At 42.0% G+C, this 19,585-nt stretch overlaps 1 protein-coding gene across 13 annotated transcripts in view; it reads right to left on the reverse strand.

The window, feature by feature from the left end:
• The window catches only part of ADGRL3 (adhesion G protein-coupled receptor L3), a 1,088,292-nt gene that overhangs the window by 311,699 nt on the left and 757,008 nt on the right, over window positions 1–19,585 (reverse strand). For all 13 annotated transcript variants that reach the window (XM_073686326.1, XM_073686314.1, XM_073686318.1 and 10 more), the window contains one exon: window positions 17,756–17,847. In XM_073686326.1, the coding sequence (XP_073542427.1) occupies window positions 17,756–17,847 (92 nt within the window). The remainder of the gene's footprint in view (window positions 1–17,755; window positions 17,848–19,585) is intronic.

Genomic DNA, 19,585 nt, shown 5'->3' on the forward strand with positions numbered 1-19,585 from the left:
GAGCTCCTTCCTTGTTGTCCTTGGGTTAGCCTTGACTCTTCGGACAAGCCTGGCCTCGGCACGGGAGGACACTTTCAAAGGCTGTCCAGGCCGTGGAAGGCTAACAGTAGTTCCATAAGCCTTCCACTTACGGATGATGCTCCCAACAGTGGAGACAGGTAGGCCCAACTCCTTGGAAAGGGTTTTGTAACCCTTGCCAGCCTTGTGACCCTCCACGATCTTGTCTCTGATGGCCTTGGAATGCTCCTTTGTCTTTCCCATGTTGACCATGTCTGAGTGCTGTTCACAAGTTTGGGGAGGGTCTTAAATAGTCAGAAAAGGCTGGCAAAAGAGATCTTTAATCCACACATGTGAAGCTCATTATTCTTGGTGCCTGAACTACTTCTTAATACTTTAGGGGGACCAAACAGAATTCTTGTGGTTTGAGGGGTTGAATAATAAATGACACTCTGAATTAACTTTTAACGTTTAAAAAAAAAAAAAAAAAAAAAAAAATTGCTGCAGTGCATTTCCCACTTCCAGGCTGATCTACAGTACAAATGTCACAATGCCAAGTTAATTCCGCATGTGTCAACCAGCTAAATCTGTAGGGGGTTGAATACTACTTGTAGGCACTGTATGTGTATGCATATATATATACAGTGGGTACGGAAAGTATTCAGACCCCTTTAAATTTTTCACTCTTTGTTTCATTGCAGCCATTTGGTAAATTCTAAAAAGTTCATTTTTTTTCTCATTAAAGTACACTCTACACCCCATTTTGACTGAAAAAAACAGAAATGTAGAAATTTTTCAAATTTATTAAAAAAGAAAAACTGAAATATCACATGGTCATAAGTATTCAGACCCTTTGCTCAGACACTCATATTTAAGTCACATGCTCATGATTTGGAAAGGCACCCACCTGTCTATATAAGACCTCACAGCTCACAGTGCATGTCAGACCAAATGAAAATCATGAGCTCAAAGGAACTGCCCAAGGAGCTCAGAGACAGAATTGTGGCAAGGCACAGATCTGGCCAAGGTTATAAAAGAATTTCTGCATTACTCAAGGTTCCTAAGAGCAAATAATAATCCTTTATCCTCCATAATCCTTAAATGAAAGAAGTTTGGGACCACCAGAAGTGTTCCTAGACCTGGCCGTCCAGCCAAACTGAGCAATTGTGGGACAAGAGCCTTGGTGAGCGAGGTAAAGAAGAACCCCAAGATCACTGTGGCTGAGCTCCAGAGATGCAGTAGGGAGATAGGAGAAAGTTCCACAAAGTCAACTATCACTGCAGCCCTCCATCAGTCGGGCTTTTATGGCAGAGTGACCCGACAGAAGCCTCTCCTCAGTGCAAGACATGAAAGCCTCCACAGAGTTTGCTCAAAAACACATGACGAACTCCCAGACTATGAGAAATAAGATTCTCTGGTCTGATGAGACAAATATAGAAGTTTTTGGTGATAATTCTAAGTGGTATGTGTGGAGAAAACCAGGCACTGCTCATCATCTGCCCAATACAATCCCAACAGGGAAACATGGTGGTGGCAGCATCATGCTATGGAGGTGTTTTTCAGCTGCAGGGACAGGACAACTGGTTGCAATTGAAGGAAACATGAATGCGGCCAAGTACAGAGATATCCTGGATGAAAACCTCTTCCAGAGTGCTCTGGACCTCAGACTTGGCCAAAGGTTCACCTTCCAATAAGACAATGACCCTAAGCACACAGCTAAAATAACTAAGGAGTGGCTTCAGAACAAATCTGTGACTAATCTTGACTGGCCCAGCCAACCTGATGGAACTGGAGAGAATCTGCAAGTTAGAATGGCAGAGGATCCCCAAATCCAGGTGTGAAAAACTTGTTGCATCATTGCCAAGAAGACTCATGACTGTACTAGCTCAAAAGGGTGCTTCTACTCAATACTGAGCAAAGGGTCTGAATACTTATGACCATGTGATATTTCAGTTTTTCTTTTTTAATAAATTTGCTAAAATTTCTACATTTCTGTTTTTTTCAGTCAAGATGGGGTGCTGAGTGTACTTTAATGAGAGAAAAAATGAACTTTTTAGAATTTACCAAATGGCTGCAATGAAACAAAGAGTGAAAAATTTAAAGGGGTCTGAAGACTATCCGTACCCACTGTATATATATATATATATATATATATATATATATACATATATATACTGTATATGCAGTGTATGTATATGCAGTGGATAAAGTGTGTATAAAAAACCTATCTACTCTTGTTAAAATGCTAGGTTTTAGGCATGTAAAAAAATTAGACCAAGAAGAATCATTTCAAAACTCTTTAACCTATAATCTGTATAATTTAATTAAACAAACTGAGTACCATTTGAATCTATGAGAGCATTCAGTCTTTCTGGGTAGGAGTCTATCAACATGGCATATCTAGAATTGACAATCTTTGCAAACTCTTCCTTGCAGTAGCACTTCAAATCTGTCATATTGTGAGGGCATCTCCTGTATACATCCTCTTCAGGTCAACCCACCGATTTTCAACTTGGTTAATTAGAATGGTTTGACCATTCCAAAATTTCAATTCGAATGGCTGTACCATTACAAAACTTTGATTTTCTTCTGGAGAAGCCATTATTTTATTAATTTGCAGATATATTTAAGGCCGTTGTCATGCTGAAAAGTGAAATTCCTCTTCATCTTCAGTTTTTTAGCAAAAACCTGATGGTTTCGTTGCAAAATTGACTTGCACTTGGAAATGCTCATAATTTCCTCCATCTTGAATAAAGCCCCAGTACTAGCTGCCAAAAAACAGCCCCACAAGCATATTGCTGCCTCCACCATGATTCACTGTGCGTGTGGCTTTCTATGGCGTTTAGCTTTGCACCAAACATATCTTTTAGAACTATGAAAAAAAAGCTCAACCTTGGTCTCATCAGACCATAACAAAATTTCCCACAGGCTGTTTGCAGACCTGATATAGGTTTTGGCAAAACAAAAAAAAGGTTCAAGCCTTTGCACCCTCCCCAACGCGCCAGACATATGAAGAATACGGGAGATTGTTGTCCCATGCAGTACACAACCTGTACGTTCCAGAAATTCCTGCAGTTTAACGATGCCCGAGAGTCTGCCAAGAGGCCTACAGCTTAACGATGCTGTAGGCCTCTTGGCAGACTCTCGGGCCAATGTTCTTCTTGTCTTTTCATAATTTTTGAGAGAAGTTAAGTTTCAGGGATGTCACTTTAAACGATGGAAGCTGTGTACTTACTATTATTAACATGAGTTTAAATGTGATTGGTTAATTCTGGATACAACCACATCCCCAATGATAAGAGGGTGCTCACACTTATGCAACCACATTATTTTAGTTTTGATATTTTTATTTTCCCCCTCAATACGATTTCAGTTTGTTTTTCAATGGATTTGTACAGATTATGGATGATATTAAATGTGGAAAAAGTTCTGAAATGATTGTTCTTGGTATAATTTATTTACATTAGAAAAACCTGGCATTTCAACAGGGCTGTGAAAACTTTTTGTATCAACTGAACCTTCTACATAAAAGGGTCACTCTCATTTTAAGGGGCATTCAGGGAATGCAATCTGGGTGTCTCTCCCTTTGTACGCCCTATATCTGAGTGTATATCCTGAGGTACTCTGGCACAGTTTATACATTTTGGTTCTAAACAGTGCCCTTTTATTGGGAGGTATTGTCAAAATTTAACCCTCCCTTTGAAGTACACTTGGGACTCATCTATTCCCTTTGTGAAATATAGACTTTAAAACATTTGTTACTGATGTGATTAATGATTTGCAAATCTTGAATAAGTGGTCAAAGTTGGAATTGTCTTGGGGTAGACATTAAGCATTATTATTATTATGCTAAAGTTTGATAATGGCTTCAAATTGTGTCCAGGGCATAGCCATGTCGAAAATTGGAATGTCATATAAAACACTACAATATTGCCACATTTCAGGCTTCTTCCCTATTCCCAATTGAAGCATAGGCCCCAAAACTTAATCATTTCTACCATATTAATAAAGGTCCAATTAGTGAATGATGAAGTGGAATTTTGAGAAAAAAATTGTTGGGCATAAAAATTAGCCTGGGCTACCGTATGATTTAGGAAATCCTCAAAGAAAAAGGCTTTGTAATGGTCAACTACTGTGAAACTTCAATTTCAAAATGGATTCCTGAGCTGGCCTCAAAATCAGGATTTTGATGCTCATACTCTTTGGGGATGGGGTCGATAGCGGGTCATCAAGTGGTGGCATTGCTTCATCCGCAGTACTGAGGTGTCTACATGGGAGTTCATCTTCTCCCTCACTTTCGCTGTCAGAGGCAAGTAAGGCATATGTCTCCTCAGATGAATACAGATTGTTGGGTCATTTCATTTATTTTATGTTTCACAAGTGTAGCGTGTGTAGAGGTTATTTTTTTACATATTTTGTGTACACAAGTTTTATTTGGTGCATAATTTACTAAACTTTTTACATTTATTTGATTAAAATAGAAAAATACAGAATAGACGAAAAAAGAAAAAAAAATAGAAAAAGAAAGGAAGAGAACAGAATATTCAAATGAAAAGATAAATGTTGAAGAAAATAAAAAAGGAAAATATAAAAAATTAGTAAAATGTATGAAGCTGATGTAAAAAATTACTAAGCACCTGCAAGTAAATTATTGTAACCCTAATTTTTTTATACAGTATCAGCAGAAAAAAAGTAGTTTAGTAGTTACTACAGTATTTTTCCACTAAAATTCTGAAACTACCCAAAATAAAATATGCTAAAGTCAGCGAAAACATTTACTGAACGCCCTCAACTAATTGACACTAACAATAATTCTACAGATAAGTAGAAAAAACTGTAGCATGTTAATTATTACAGTAATTTTACCACTAAAATTCTGAAACTACAAAAATAAAATGCATTACGTGAATGTCAATAAAAACAATTATTGAATGGCCACAGCTTACTGGTGCTAACCATTATTCTATATATTAGTAAATTAATTACTTCAGTAATTTCCCACTAAAATTCTGAAACTACATTAAATAAAATATATTAAAGAAACATCAGTAAAGACAATTATTGAACGCCTGCAACAAAGTGATGATAACTGTAATTCTATGCATTAGTGAAAAATGCTACAGTATAATTACTGCAGTCATTTCCCACTAAAATTCTGATACTCTAAAAACATACTAAAGTGAATGTAAGTAAAAACAATTACTGAAAGCCCGAAACTAATTCACACTAACTATAATTCTATATCTAAGTCAAAAATACTGTAGTATAAACTACCGTATTTTTCGGACTATAAGATGCACTTTTTTCCTCCAAAATCTTGGGAGGAAAATGGGGGGGTGCATCTTATAGTCCGAATGTAGCTGGGGGGGTATATATATATATATATATATATATACAGTTATATGAAAAAGTTTGGGCACCCCTATTAATCTTAAGCTTAATGTTTTATAAAAATTGGTGTTTTTGCAACAGCTATTTCAGTTTGATATATGTAATAACTGTTGGACACAGTAATGTTTGTGCCTTGAAATGAGGTTTATTGTACTAACAGAAAATGTGCAATCTGCATTCAAACAAAATTTGACAGGTGCATAAGTATGGGCACCCTTATCATTTTCTTGTTTTAAATACTCCTACCTACTTTTTACTGACTTACTAAAGCACTTTTTTTTGTTTTGTAACCTCATTGAGCTTTGAACTTCATAGTCAGGTGTATGCAATCATGAGAAAAGCTACTTAAAGTGGCCACTTGCAAGTTGTTCTCCTGTTTGAATCTCCTCTGAAGAGTGGCATCATGGGCTCCTCAAAACGACTGTCAAATGATCTGAAAACAAAGATTATTCAACATAGTTGTTCAGGGGAAGGATACAAAAAGCTGTCTCAGATTTAACCTGTCAGTTTCCACTGTGAGGAACATAGTAAGGAAATGGAAGAACACAGGGACAGTTCTTGTTAAGGCCAGAAGTGGCAGGCCAAGAAAAACATCAGAAAGGCAGAGAAGAAGAATGGTGAGATCAGTCAAGGACAATCCTCAGACCACCTCCAGAGAGCTGCAGCATCAACTTGCTGCAGATGGTGTCACTGTGCATCGGTCAACTATACAACGCACTTTGCACAAGGAGAAGCTGTATGGGAGAGTGATGCGAAAGAAGCCGTTTCTGCAAGCACGCCACAAACAGAGTCGGCTGAGGTATGCAAAAGCACATTTGGAGAAGCCAATTTCTTTTTGGAAAAAGGTCCTGTGGACTGATGAAACCAAGATTGAGTTGTTTGGTCATACAAAAAGGCATTATGCATGGCGGCAAAAAAACACAGCATTCCAAGAAAAACACTTGCTACCCACAGTAAAATTTTGTGGAGGTTCCATCATGCTTTGGGGCTGTGTGGCCAATGCCGGCACCGGGAATCTTGTTAAAGTTGAGGGACACATGGATTCCACTCAGTATCAGCAGATTCTTGACAATAATCTTCAAGAATCAGTGATAAAGTTGAAGTTACGCAGGGGATGGATCTTTCAGCAAGACAATGATCCAAAACACCGCTCCAAATCTACTCAGGCATTCATGCAGAGGAGCAATTACAATGTTCTGGAATGGCCATCCCAGTCCCCAGACATGAATATCATTGAACATCTGGGGGATCATTTGAAGAGGGCTGTCCATGCTCGGCGACCATCAAACTTAACTGAACTGGAATTGTTTTGTAAAGAGGAATGGTCAAAAATACCTTCATCCAGGATCCAGGAACTCATTAAAAGCTACAGGAAGCGACGAGAGGCTGTTATTTTTGCAAAAGGAGGATCTACTAAATATTAATGTCACTTTTCTGGTGAGGTGCCCATACTTATGCACCTGTCAAATTTTGTTTGAATGCAGATTGCACATTTTCTGTTAGTACAATAAACCTCATTTCAAGGCAGAAACATTACTGTGTCCAACAGTTATTACATATATCAAACTGAAACAGCTGTTGCAAAAACACCAATTTTTATAAAACATTAAGCTTAAGATTAATAGGGGTGCCCAAACTTTTTCATATAACTGTATATATATATATATATATATATATACACTATGTTGGGGGGAGCGGTTGCAGCAGAGGAGCGGGGCACAGGAGGCAGCAGCCGCCTGCTGCAGCCTACACTGTCCCCGCTGCTAAAGAAAATGAATATTGGGGAGAATTATTGAATATTCATGCTCCTTAATATCGGCACTCAATGTATCAGCAGCGCGGCTCCTGCTGCTGCCGGGCGATCGCGTGTGCCCGCTGTTAAAAGGCATGAATATTCACCCCCTCTCCATGCCCATGGGCGTGGAGAGGGGGTGAATATTGATGCCCTTTAACAGCGGGCACACGCGATCGCCCAGCAGCAGCAGGAGCCACGCTGCGGCTACGCTGTGTGCCAGCTATTAAGGAGCATGAAGTCACTGCTCCACGCGCACACAGTCCCGGCGTGGGGAGCAGTGACTTCCGGCAGCTGATCTCTCCTTGTGAGCCGCGCATGGCAGTGACGTCATGTGCGCTCACATGTAGAGATCAGTGTGGGCAGACAGGATGCAGCGCTGGAAGAGAGAGAAGAGAGGTGAGGAGTGTTTATTTTTTTATGTGCAGCATGATGGGGATTAGGGGGACCATGCATACTAGGATAAGGATGAGGGGGCCATACATACCAGGGTAAGGATGAGGGGGCCATACATACCAGGGTAAGGATGAGGGGTGCCATGCATACCAGGATAGGGATGAGGGGTACCATGAATACCAGGATAGGGATGAGGGGTGCCATGCATACCAGGATAGAGATGAGGGGTGCCATGCATACCAGGATAGGGTTGAGGGGTGCCATGCATACCAGGATAAGAATGAGGGGTGCCATGCATACCAGCATAAGGATGAGGGGTGCCATGCATACTAGGATAAGGATGAGGGGTGCCATGCATACCAGGATAGGGATGAGGGGTGCCATGCATACCAGGATAGGGATGAGGGGTGTCATGCATACCAGGATAGGGATGAGGGGTGCCATGCATACTAGGATAAGGATGAGGGGTGCCATGCATACCAGGATAAGGATGCGGGGTGCCATGCATATCAGGATGGAGGGGTGCCATGCATACCAGGATGGGGATGGGAGCCACATATAATCGGAAGGGGGGGGGCATATCTACCAGGATGGGGGATATTATCAGAATTGGGGGACATTACCCCTATTCCAGTGTCAGCAGCAGACAAGCTCCCCCTTAACAGTGCATTGTGACACATTTTTTGCTTAAATTTTTTTTTGTATTTTCCTCCTCTAAAACCTAGATGCGTCTTCTGGTCCGGTGCGTCTTATAGTCCGAAAAATACGGTAATCACTACAGTAAATTTTTACTACAAATTATGCTGTACCTATACAGTTATATGAAAAAGTTTGGGCACCCCTATTAATCTTAAGCTTATTGTTTTATAAAAATTGGTGTTTTTGCAACAGCTATTTCAGTTTGATATATGTAATAACTGTTGGACACAGTAATGTTTCTGCCTTGAAATGAGGTTTATTGTACTAACAGAAAATGTGCAATCTGCATTCAAACAAAATTTGACAGGTGCATAAGTATGGGCACCTCACAAGAAAAGTGACATTAATATTTAGTAGATCCTCCTTTTGCAAAAATAACAGCCTCTAGTCGCTTCCTGTAGCTTTTAATGAGTTCCTGGATCCTGGATGAAGGTATTTTTGATCATTCCTCTTTACAAAACAATTCCAGTTCAGTTAAGTTTGATGGTCGCCGAGCATGGACAGCCCTCTTCAAATGATCCCACAGATGTTCAATGATATTCAGGTCTGGGGACTGGGATGGCCATTCCAGAGCATTGTAATTGTTCCTCTGCATGAATGCCTGAGTAGATTTGGAGCGGTGTTTTGGATCATTGTCTTGCTGAAAGATCCATCCCCTGCGTAACTTCAACTTTATCACTGATTCTTGAACATTATTGTCAAGAATCTACTGATACTGAGTGGAATCCATGCGTCCCTCAACTTTAACAAGATTCCCAGTGCCGGCATTGGCCACACAGCCCCAAAGCATGATGGAACCTCCACCAAATTTTACTGTGGGTAGCAAGTGTTTTTCTTGGAATGCTGTGTTTTTTTCCCGCCATGCATAACGCCTTTTTGTATCACCAAACAACTCAATCTTGGTTTCATCAGTCCACAGGACCTTCTTCCAAAAAGAAATTGGCTTCTTCAAATGTGCTTTTGCATACCTCAGCCGACTCTGTTTGTGGCGTGCTTGCAGAAACGGCTTCTTTCGCATCACTCTCCCATACAGCTTCTCCTTGTGCAAAGTGCGTTGTATTGTTGACCGATGCACAGTGACACCATCTGCAGCAAGTTGATGCTGCAGCTCTCTGGAGGTGGTCTGAGGATTGTCCTTGACTGATCTCACCATTCTTCTTCTCTGCCTTTCTGATGTTTTTCTTGGCCTGCCACTTCTGGCCTTAACAAGAACTGTCCCTGTGTTCTTCCATTTCCTTACTATGTTCCTCACAGTGGAAACTGACAGGTTAAATCTCTGAGACAGCTTTTTGTATCCTTCCCCTGAACAACTATGTTGAATAATCTTTGTTTTCAGATCATTTGACAGTTGTTTTGAGGAGCCCATGATGCCACTCTTCAGAGGAGATTCAAACAGGAGAACAACTTGCAAGTGGCCACTTTAAGTAGCTTTTCTCATGATTGCATACACCTGGCTCTGAAGTTCAAAGCTCAATGAGGTTACAAAACCAAAAAAAGTGCTTTAGTAAGTCAGTAAAAAGTAGGTAGGAGTATTTAAATCAAGAAAATGATAAGGGTGCCCATACTTATGCACCTGTCAAATTTTGTTTGAATGCAGATTGCACATTTTCTGTTAGTACAATAAACCTCATTTCAAGGCAGAAACATTACTGTGTCCAACAGTTATTACATATATCAAACTGAAATAGCTGTTGCAAAAGCACCAATTTTTATAAAACATTAAGCTTAAGATTAATAGGGGTGCCAAAACTTTTTCATATAACTGTATATATCCTATCTAAATCATATTTATATGTTGGCTTTTTTAAAATTTTTCACACTATTTGACAAAATTTTAATATGAACTCTGATCAGTGATGTGCAATACTGATCAGAACATAGTGCCCTCAGCTTGCACACACAGTAGTGGTATAAGACTGCGTGCCCACTATGCATTTTTCAAGCATTTTTGCCCCAGAATTTCCGCAGCGAAAACTCTTAAAAAACGCTTGGTAATACGTGCACCATGGTCCCCAATGATAATCCGCATGGCCTGTGCACATGCTGCGGAAATTTCCGCTGCGGATCATCATTGCGGAAAAATACGCAACATGTCCATTAATTTTGCGGACACGCAGCGTAATCGCCGCCATTGACTTGCATTGGACTGCGTGACATTCGCATGACTACATCTGTACATGCGGATATCACACGGTTCAATGTGCGGCTGGTACCCAGGTCTGGAGGAGAGGAGACTCTCATCCAGACCTGGGTACCATAGAAGCTGTTAAAAAAAGAATTTAAAATAAAAAATAAAGATTATACTCACCTTCTGATGCCCTCCCGGTGTTTTCTCCCCTCCGTCTGGACTGCTGTATGGGTCGCGGTGTGGTGAAGGACCTGCCATGACGTCATTGAGTCATGTGACCTGTCACATGACTCAATGACGTCATCGCAGGTTCTTCACACCACCGCGAGCCGCCCAAGACACCGGACACAGTGGAGAAAACACCGGGAGGACATTGGAAGGTGAGTATAATCTTTTTTTTTTATTTTTTACCATTCTTATTCTTTTTTTTTTAACTAACTTGGTCACACTACTATAAATCCATGCCGGTTGCATGGATTTATATAGTGTGAACAAGTTGTCAAGCACTTTTCCAAGTGATGCTAAAATTGTTTGGAAAGCGCTTGATAACCCGCATGCAGAAATGCGTGCAAAAACGATTGACAAACGCTTCTACCTGGCGGGAAAAACACATGTAAAAAACGCATGCATTTTTCCTGCCAGGGAGAAGTGGAAAAAAATATGCAGCATTTCTGCATCGTGGGCACATAGCCTAAAGAACAAAATTATTACAAAAAAATGACACAAAATGTAAAAAAAAGGCTTTGATAAAAACTAAAATTGGATGCCAAACAGTGATGTACGTCAGCAATCAGTACCCTCAAAACTGAAAAAAATAAAAGTCCAGGCCAAAAATTTAGCATGGATGCTGATCGGTGATGAGTGTCACTGATCAGTGTTCAACAGCCACAGGATAAAAAAGGACATAAACACTTTAAACGAAAAATTGAGCACAAGTGCTGGTCATTAACTTGGGTTACTAGTCACTTCGCAAAGGTAGCAGGACTCACATGGAGGAATTGGGTAGGGTGTAATTAGGGGCAGAAAGGAAAAATCATTATCATGAAAAACTGCAGTCTGGCACATGGATATGACATTGAAATGTAAATGTGTTGTGATTGGCTGTTCAGAATTGACAGGCTAATTGCTGGTGATCGCCAATGCATGAGGGGGTGCGATGAGGGAAAATGTCCACCATCTTTACCATGATGAAGTTAGTTAGCTGTCATCTTTACCCAATCACTGTGTCTTTAGACATGTTGACCGTTTACCAGCAAGACATTCTGTACCTTTACGAGTAAGATGAACTTTTCGTCTTATGTTTGGAAGGGGTTATCTGCATATTTTGCCTTTTTGTAAAGTTGTAAGCAAATTTTCAATATAAGTATCTCCATGGTCGGAGCTCCAGTCATGTGACCCGATTCACGCTCACGTGGTCAACGTGGAAGGCAACTTGGGCTTATGACCGGACTGCCTTTCTTGCCGTGCCTTCGAGATATGTCTGTCCCCTGTGTGTCAATGCGATGTGCACCTATTAGGGCCAGCAATTAGCATGTTTGCAATGCCTTTCCAAAGGCCACGTCTTAGGGCAGTATCTTTAGTCATTCTAGCCGCTGACCATGTAGCTCCACCTACCTTGACATGACTGTATTTCATTGGATATCATTGATTATTAGACTATGGGGGATGCATCTTGTTGTGTTTGCCTTGTGTGGTTGGATTAATTTACACTTACTTGTATGATGTCACCAAGTTTGAACCAGGCTTTTACCAAACTCTGCCCATACACATCCATTTATACAGATTCTACAGACGACATCTGCCAGCCGTACTTTGATGACAATGTGGTACACAGCAAAAGTTTCCGAGAGCATGTTGAACACGTGAGGACCGTATTACAATGGTATCAACAACATGGAGTTAAGTTGACCCCAAAGAAGTGTGAACTGTTCAAAAGGCAAGTTTCTAGGGAAAATTGTGTCCGGAGAAGGATATACCATGGACCCAGTAGAAATCGCTCCGGTACTGGCCTTAAAAGACAAGCGGCTCTCTGCCGTCGGGGAGTTGAGGCAGGTATTAGGATTCCTCTCCTACTATCATACTTACATTCAGAACTTCTCCAGGATTGCCGCCCCACTATACCTCCTCTTGGGGGGGACGACAGAGATGACAACACCCACGGAGAAAAAGAAGAACGTGGGTAGAACTAGGCTTAAAAGAAACAACGCTGTTTCGTTCCAACAGCCCATTCTCTGGACAGCAGATCACCAGGAGGTATTGGAAGAACTAGTAGACTACCTGGTAAAACCACCCATCTTGGGATATCCCGATTTCAATTTACCATTTGTTCTTCATTGTGACGCTTCTCAAGTTGGACTGGGAGCTGCCCTGTATCAGCATCAAGATGGAAAATTGAGAGTCATCGGTTACGGTTCTAGAACATTGACATGCCGAGAAGAATTACCATCTACATTCCGGAAAATTGGAGTTCCTGGCACTGAAATGGGCTATCTGTGAATGATTTAGAGATTATCTCTACTACAGCAAAAAGTTTGAGGTATACACTGACAACAACCCTTTGACCTAACTGAATGCAACGGGTCAGAGATGGGTCGCTGAACTAGCTGACTTCAATTTCAGCATCAGGTACAGGCCAGGAAAATGCAATGCGGATACTGACGGATTGTCCCGAATGCCACCAGAGCCTGATGAGTTCATGTAAGAATGCTTGGAGGAAGTCAGTCTGGAAGCAATTGAGAGCATGAGAGCACTACCCAAGCAGTACAAGTTATCAGGAGGAAGACATACCATTGTAGTGTCCGTTGACGGTGGAAACCACCATAAAAGTGAGAGAACAAGATCACCCCCGGTCTATTCAACAACTACCAAAAAAGGAAAATCCATAGAGCACAACGGGAAGATCAGATAATTGGTAGAATACTACTTTATGTGGAGCAAAATCGGTTTCCAAGTAAACGAGAGAGAGACAATAAGTCACCAGCAGTATCTGTTTTAATTAAAGAATGGACGAAGCTCTACCTCAGTGAATATGGTATCCTGTATCGTAAAGGAGGAAAAAAAATGGCAGTTGGTACTACACAGAGTATTCCGTAGGTTGGTCTTCAAATAACTCCATGAAAACATGGGACACCTGAGAGTGGAAAGGACAACCAACTTGATCCGTGAACGTTTCTTCTGGCCATACATGAAGAGAGATATTGAGAGATACGTGACCAGGGAGTGTGGGTGTCTGAAAGATAAACGTCCCAACACATTAACCCGGGCACCTATGGGCAACATCCAAACTACGTATCTTGGTGGTGATGGACCATTTCACTCGATTTGCTCAAGCATATGCCACCACCAATAAATCAGGTCGAACAGCGGCAGAGAAGATCTTCAATGATTTTGCTTTGAGGTTTGGGTTCCCTACGAGGTTACACCATGACCAAGGAAAACAATTTGAGAACCAGCTCTTTGCCAAGCTAGGAAAGTACAGTAGAATTCAGAGATTCCACACAACGCCCTATCACCCAGAGGGTAATGGACAAGTGGAACGTTTTAAATGGACATTATTGTCGATGTTGCACACTTTAACAGCTGATGAGAAGAAAGACTGGAAGAGTTCTCTTAAAAGTGGTACATGCCTATAACTGTACAAAGAGCGATGCAATGGGTTACTCACACTTTTTCCTATTGTATGGACGATTGCCAAGACTGCCAATCGACATCATGTTGGATACTCTGGTGTCAGAGACTTACAGAACGTATCCAGAGTACGTTCAAAAATGGAAGGAACGGATGGCAGAGGCATACAAAATAGCGTCCAAAGTTGTTACGCAAGGACAGAGCAAGAGTAAGGAGTACTATGATCAAAAATGTTATGGAGCAGAATTGGCATCGGGAAGCCGGGTGCTAGTCAAGAACGTACGTGAGAAAGGTGGTCCAGGAAAACTTTGTTTGCACTGGGAAGACAAGGTGTATGTGGTCGTAAGGAGGAAAGCTGATGACAGCCCAGTGTATGAAATCCGATTGAAAATGGGAGACAAGAAAATGAGAATAGTCCATCGGAACTTACTGCTACCCTGTGATTATCTCCCACCACAACAAGACTTCCCAGAAGTAGACCAACATCGCCCGAGATCGACTAAGGGACCACCACAGACTGAAGCTCTGGAGGTGGATAGTGACCTTGAAAGTTCAGATGGAGAAGAACACACCGTTGTATTTCTCGGACCGGCAAGGAGAGGGATGTACCATCCTCAGGAGAATAAACTAAGTCCTGAGGCTCCAGAGTTCGTAAAAAGGAGTACAGATGAAGTGCAATTCAGATCTGATGATCGAGCACCGGCCCCTGAAGAGACCGATCGACACTCAGGAGGAGCGGAATTACCAGAACCGTGTGGAAACAAGCAACTCAGGAGAAGTACAGGAACTTACAGAGGCAGCTCCAAGAGCATCTGAGGAAGCACGGGAAATGAGTGCGACAGAAGAAACTCCTGTGACCGAAGAACCCATGGTATCTGAGGAACAACCCACCAGGAGGATGTCGACTCGAGAAGTGAGGAGTCCCGTGATGCTGATATATGAGACACTTGGTGAACCGAGTCAAGTGCCAAGGATTGTCGACTGGAAACAGGTATCTCTGCCTGCGGACCAGGTAAGCCCACTTGAGTGGTATTCACCACCGAGAGGCAGTATGGAAGATGTTGCCTACTGGAAAGACTTGTTTTCATGCTTTGATTTTGCTTAAAAGACTTTGTAGAAACAAAGAACTGTTAAAGCATAGATAGAGAGAGCTGGTTGAAGATGTACGAAAAGCTCCAGCTGAAGAGATGCAAGAAAAAGGTCGTAAGAATAGGTTGTTATCAATGTTTATGAACGTTATACCAATTTGTCAATGCCAATTTGTATATAAAGCTATCCAGCTTTCACCACTTTCTCAGAATTGGCCAGATTTACCAATTAAGACGAATGTCGAGGACGACATTCAAGAAGGAGGGAAGAGTGTGACATGCAGAAGTAGTGCTGTTGCTTTAAAAGCATTCAACAACTATTAGAAGTAACACAAGCACATGAGACAGGAAGTATTGTGCTCCTGAAGCATCCAGCAACTAGAGGGGTTAACACAGTCACAGGAGAAGGGGAGTGTTTTAGCAGAGCCCCAGGGGAATTGTTGGGAAGTTGTTTACTGTTTGTCACTGAAGCCTGTTGCTCATAAGACTTAACTTGCATTTGTACAGTTTATGAGGACTCTTGTCAAGTGTGTCTGGTCAGCAAGTGAAACAACCTACAGTACGTGTCTGTGCCTGAGGGTCAATACCCCTGTGCACCTGAGAGAAGCTGCAGTACATGGTCTATGGTCGCCCTGAGTAACGGTTCCCCCAGGATTCCAAAGAATTCATGTAACCTGTCTCGCCCCTATCTGAACCTAGCGGCATGCGTGTAACATATATATCTATTCCATGAGTTGGAATCTGATATGTACACTCACTGTGAGCTCCCCAATAACTGGCTTAGTGGTGAATACAGATGTGGCCTCGTCCATCACTTGTCAGTCAATTGCATAATTGACCTGATGATTGGGGGTGGCTGACTGTGTTCCCCTGACAAATTGGTACCAGCCAGGAGATCTGTATGATTCCCCCTGTTGTTCGTTGACAATATCCAAGTATTTAAACTTCTGTAGGTACAATAATAGTGTGTTGCTCAGCTTAGTACTAAAGATAAGCAATACAGGTGCTTCTCACAAAATTAGAATATCATCAAAAAGTTAGTTTATTTTAGTTCTTCAATACAAATATTGAAACTCATATAGTACATAGAATTATTACAAACAGAGTGATCTATTTCAAGTGTTTATTTCTGTTAATGTTGATGATTATGGCTTATAGCCAATGAAAACACAAAGTCATTATCTCAGTAAATTAGAATACTTTATAACAACAGCTTGAAAAATATTTTTAAAATCCGAAATGTTGGCCTACTGAAATGTATGTTCAGTAAATGCACTCAATACTTGGTCGGGGCTCCTTTTGCATCAATTACTGCATCAATGCGGCGTGGCATGGAGGCGATCAGCCTGTGGCACTGCTGAGGTGTTATGGAAGCTCAGGTTGCTTTGATAGCAGCCTTCAGCTCGTCTGCATTGTTGAGTCTGGTGTCTCTCATCTTCCTCTTGACAAAACCCCATAGATTCTCTATGGGGTTAAGGTCAGGCGAGTTTGCTGGCCAATCATGCACAGTGATACTGTTGCTTTTAAACCAGGTATTGGTACTTTTGGCAGTGTGGACAGGTGCCAAGCCCTGCTGGAGAATGAAATTTCCATCTCCAAAAAGCTTGTCGACAGAGGGAAGCATGAAGTGCTCTAAAATTTCCTGGTAGACGGCTGCACTGACTTTCATCTTGATAAAACACAGTGGACCTAGACCAGCAGATGACATGGCTCCTCAAACCATCACTGATTGTGGAAACTTCACAGTAGACCTCAAGCAGCTTGGATTGTGTGCCTCTCCACTCTTCCTCCTGACTCTGGGACCTTGATTTCCAAATGAAATGCAAAATTTACTTTCATCTGAAAACAACACTTTGGACCACTGAGCAACAGTCCAGGTCTTTTTCTCCTTGGCCCAGGTAAGACACTTCTGGCGTTGTCTATTGGTCATGAGTGGCTTGACAGAAGGAATACGACACTTGTAGCCCATGTCCTGGATACGTCTGTGTGTGGTGGCTCTTGAAGCAATGACTCCAGCAGCAGTCCACTCCTTGTGAATCTCCCCCAAATTTTTGAATGGCCTTTTCTTAACAATCTTTTCAAGGCTGCGGTTATCCCAGTTGCTTGTGCTCGTTTTTCTACCACACTTTTTCCTTCCACTCAACTTTCCATTAATATGCTTGGATACAGCACTCTGTGAACAGTCAGTTACTTTAGCAATGACCTTTTGTGGCTTACCCTACTTGTGGAGTGTGTCAATGACTGCCTTCTGGACATCTCTCAAGTCAGCAGTCTTCCTCATGATTGTGGAGCCTATTGAAACAGACTAAGGGACCTTTTTAAACGTGTAGGAAGCCTTTGCAGGTGTTTTTTTGTTAATTATTCTAATTTACTGAGATAATGACTTTTGTGTTTTCATTGGCTGTAAGCCATAATCATCAACATCAACAGAAATAAACACTTGAAATAGATCACTCTGTTTGTAATGACTCTATATAATATGAGTTTCACTTTTTGTATTGAAGAACTGAAATAAATTAACTTTTTGATGATATTGTAATTTTGTGAGAATCACCTGTATAATCAGTCATAATAAAATAAAATTTAAAAAAAACACCCCAAAAGGCATAAATAATTACTGACAAACGATCAACTTACCTGATATTGTCAAGGCAACCAGTGTCTGGTTTCATTATGGCAGTATGATGAAACATTTTAAATAGCGCAATTCCAAGAAAAATTACATTAAGCTAAAAAGGAAAAAAAACATTCCAAGTGTTAACAAAAAAATCTCCAAAGACAAGTTATGAACAACATTATGATAACATTAAAAGTAGACAATAGTATTGACAGGGATGATGTCCAGAAAATCACCAATAGATGGCACGGCAAACTAAACTAGGTAAGAATAGTATAGCATAATACATACACAGGGCACAGGACAAGCTCATGGCAATGTATAGCATAAGATTATGTAGTTTGTAACTGTTAGGTAGAGTAGTGCAATGTATAACTTGGTATCAGCAAATATCTGCAGGTTACATACATTGCAATAAAAACATAAGCTTTACAAACAAAGTCCTGTTACATGTTGGACCAAACAAGGGAGAGTATAGATATACCTTTGTTTATTGCAGAGGTGCCACTACCCCGACGTGCATTTCGGTTAGTGTGCTTTCTTCTGGGGGAGTAACAAGACTGTCTGTAAACCGTATGTTTTTATTGCAATGTATTTAATCTCCAGATATTTTCTGATATCAGGTTATACGTTGTACTCTACTCTACCTAACAATGATTAATTATGGGTCAATCCGCTATCTGCTGATGTGTCACCCCAGGGGTCTGGTTGCCACAGTGGTAGAAATACCATGTCTGAGAGTGAGCATGGGTTTTCCTGGTCAGGAGCATTATTACGTGCAACGCCTCCTGCCCCAGTCCAGGGAGAGGAGGAACCTGCCCTTTATAAACTGAATCTGGGGCGGGGTTAGTTTTTGTTCCAGAGGAAGGGACAGAGCAGAGCAGCAAGGAGCTCTGGAGGCAACACAGGAGCAGAGAGCCAGGGATTGGAGTTGATAGAGCTCATCCTGGCAGAAGACGCAGAGAACCGGACACCGGAGTCCGAGGCTGTGAGGATATCCACATCCAGCAGCAGAAACCACCTGGCAGGGGATTTCAGGTCCTCTGGCCATAGAAAGCCCGGAGGCTCAGTCACACGCAAGGGACCGGCACCACCATCGAGGAGCGGAAGGTACCAAAGGCCCCAAGTCACCAGCCATACGGGTGAGCACCACACGGTACACTCAGTGACGTGGGCTACTACACGACTACAGCAGGGTAGCCAGGAAGAGTGCAGTCAGACGGGAAGGCCTACACCTCCACCTGGCCAGGGGGACTCTTGTTCGCTTACAGACTGACCAGGCCTCTAATGTTAGCCAGTACTCCCGGCAGGGCCTTCTTCATTACCAACAGTAAAGACCCTGAACTGCACTGCACGGATTCTGAGTCATTTCTGCTGCACCCATGCACCACAACCCTCACCATCTGCACTCGCTGCCCTGAGGCTATACTCCTCCCGTGGGGTGTTATACTACCCTCTGCTGCGCACACAACATCAGCCTCAGCGGTCTGCCCCGCAGCGGCGGTTATCAGTGACCGCAATCCACGGGTGGCGTAGTCGGACATTTAAACATTAAAAACCAAATAAACAGATCCGCCACTGGTTTAACCACCCTGAGCCACGGGACCGGGTCGCCGCCACGGAGACTACAACCCATAGCATTACACAGAGACCCGGCTCCGGGTACTCACCCACACACGGCCCAGGGGGCGCGTCAACTTTGGCGTAGTCGGCAGGATTTCATGCCCGCAACCACCGGGTACTGCGTGCCTGAAGAAAGACTGTGATACTTACCGTGGTGAAGTTTCCAGCCATCCGCAGCCGTTTTCCCGCCATCCGCAGCCGTTTTCCCGCCATTGGGCGCCATTTTT

Source organism: Phyllobates terribilis, unplaced genomic scaffold (assembly GCF_046119375.1).
Source record: "Phyllobates terribilis strain yellow unplaced genomic scaffold, ASM4611937v1 Scaffold_1__5_contigs__length_1240528914, whole genome shotgun sequence".
Taxonomy (NCBI): Eukaryota; Metazoa; Chordata; class Amphibia; order Anura; family Dendrobatidae; genus Phyllobates; species Phyllobates terribilis.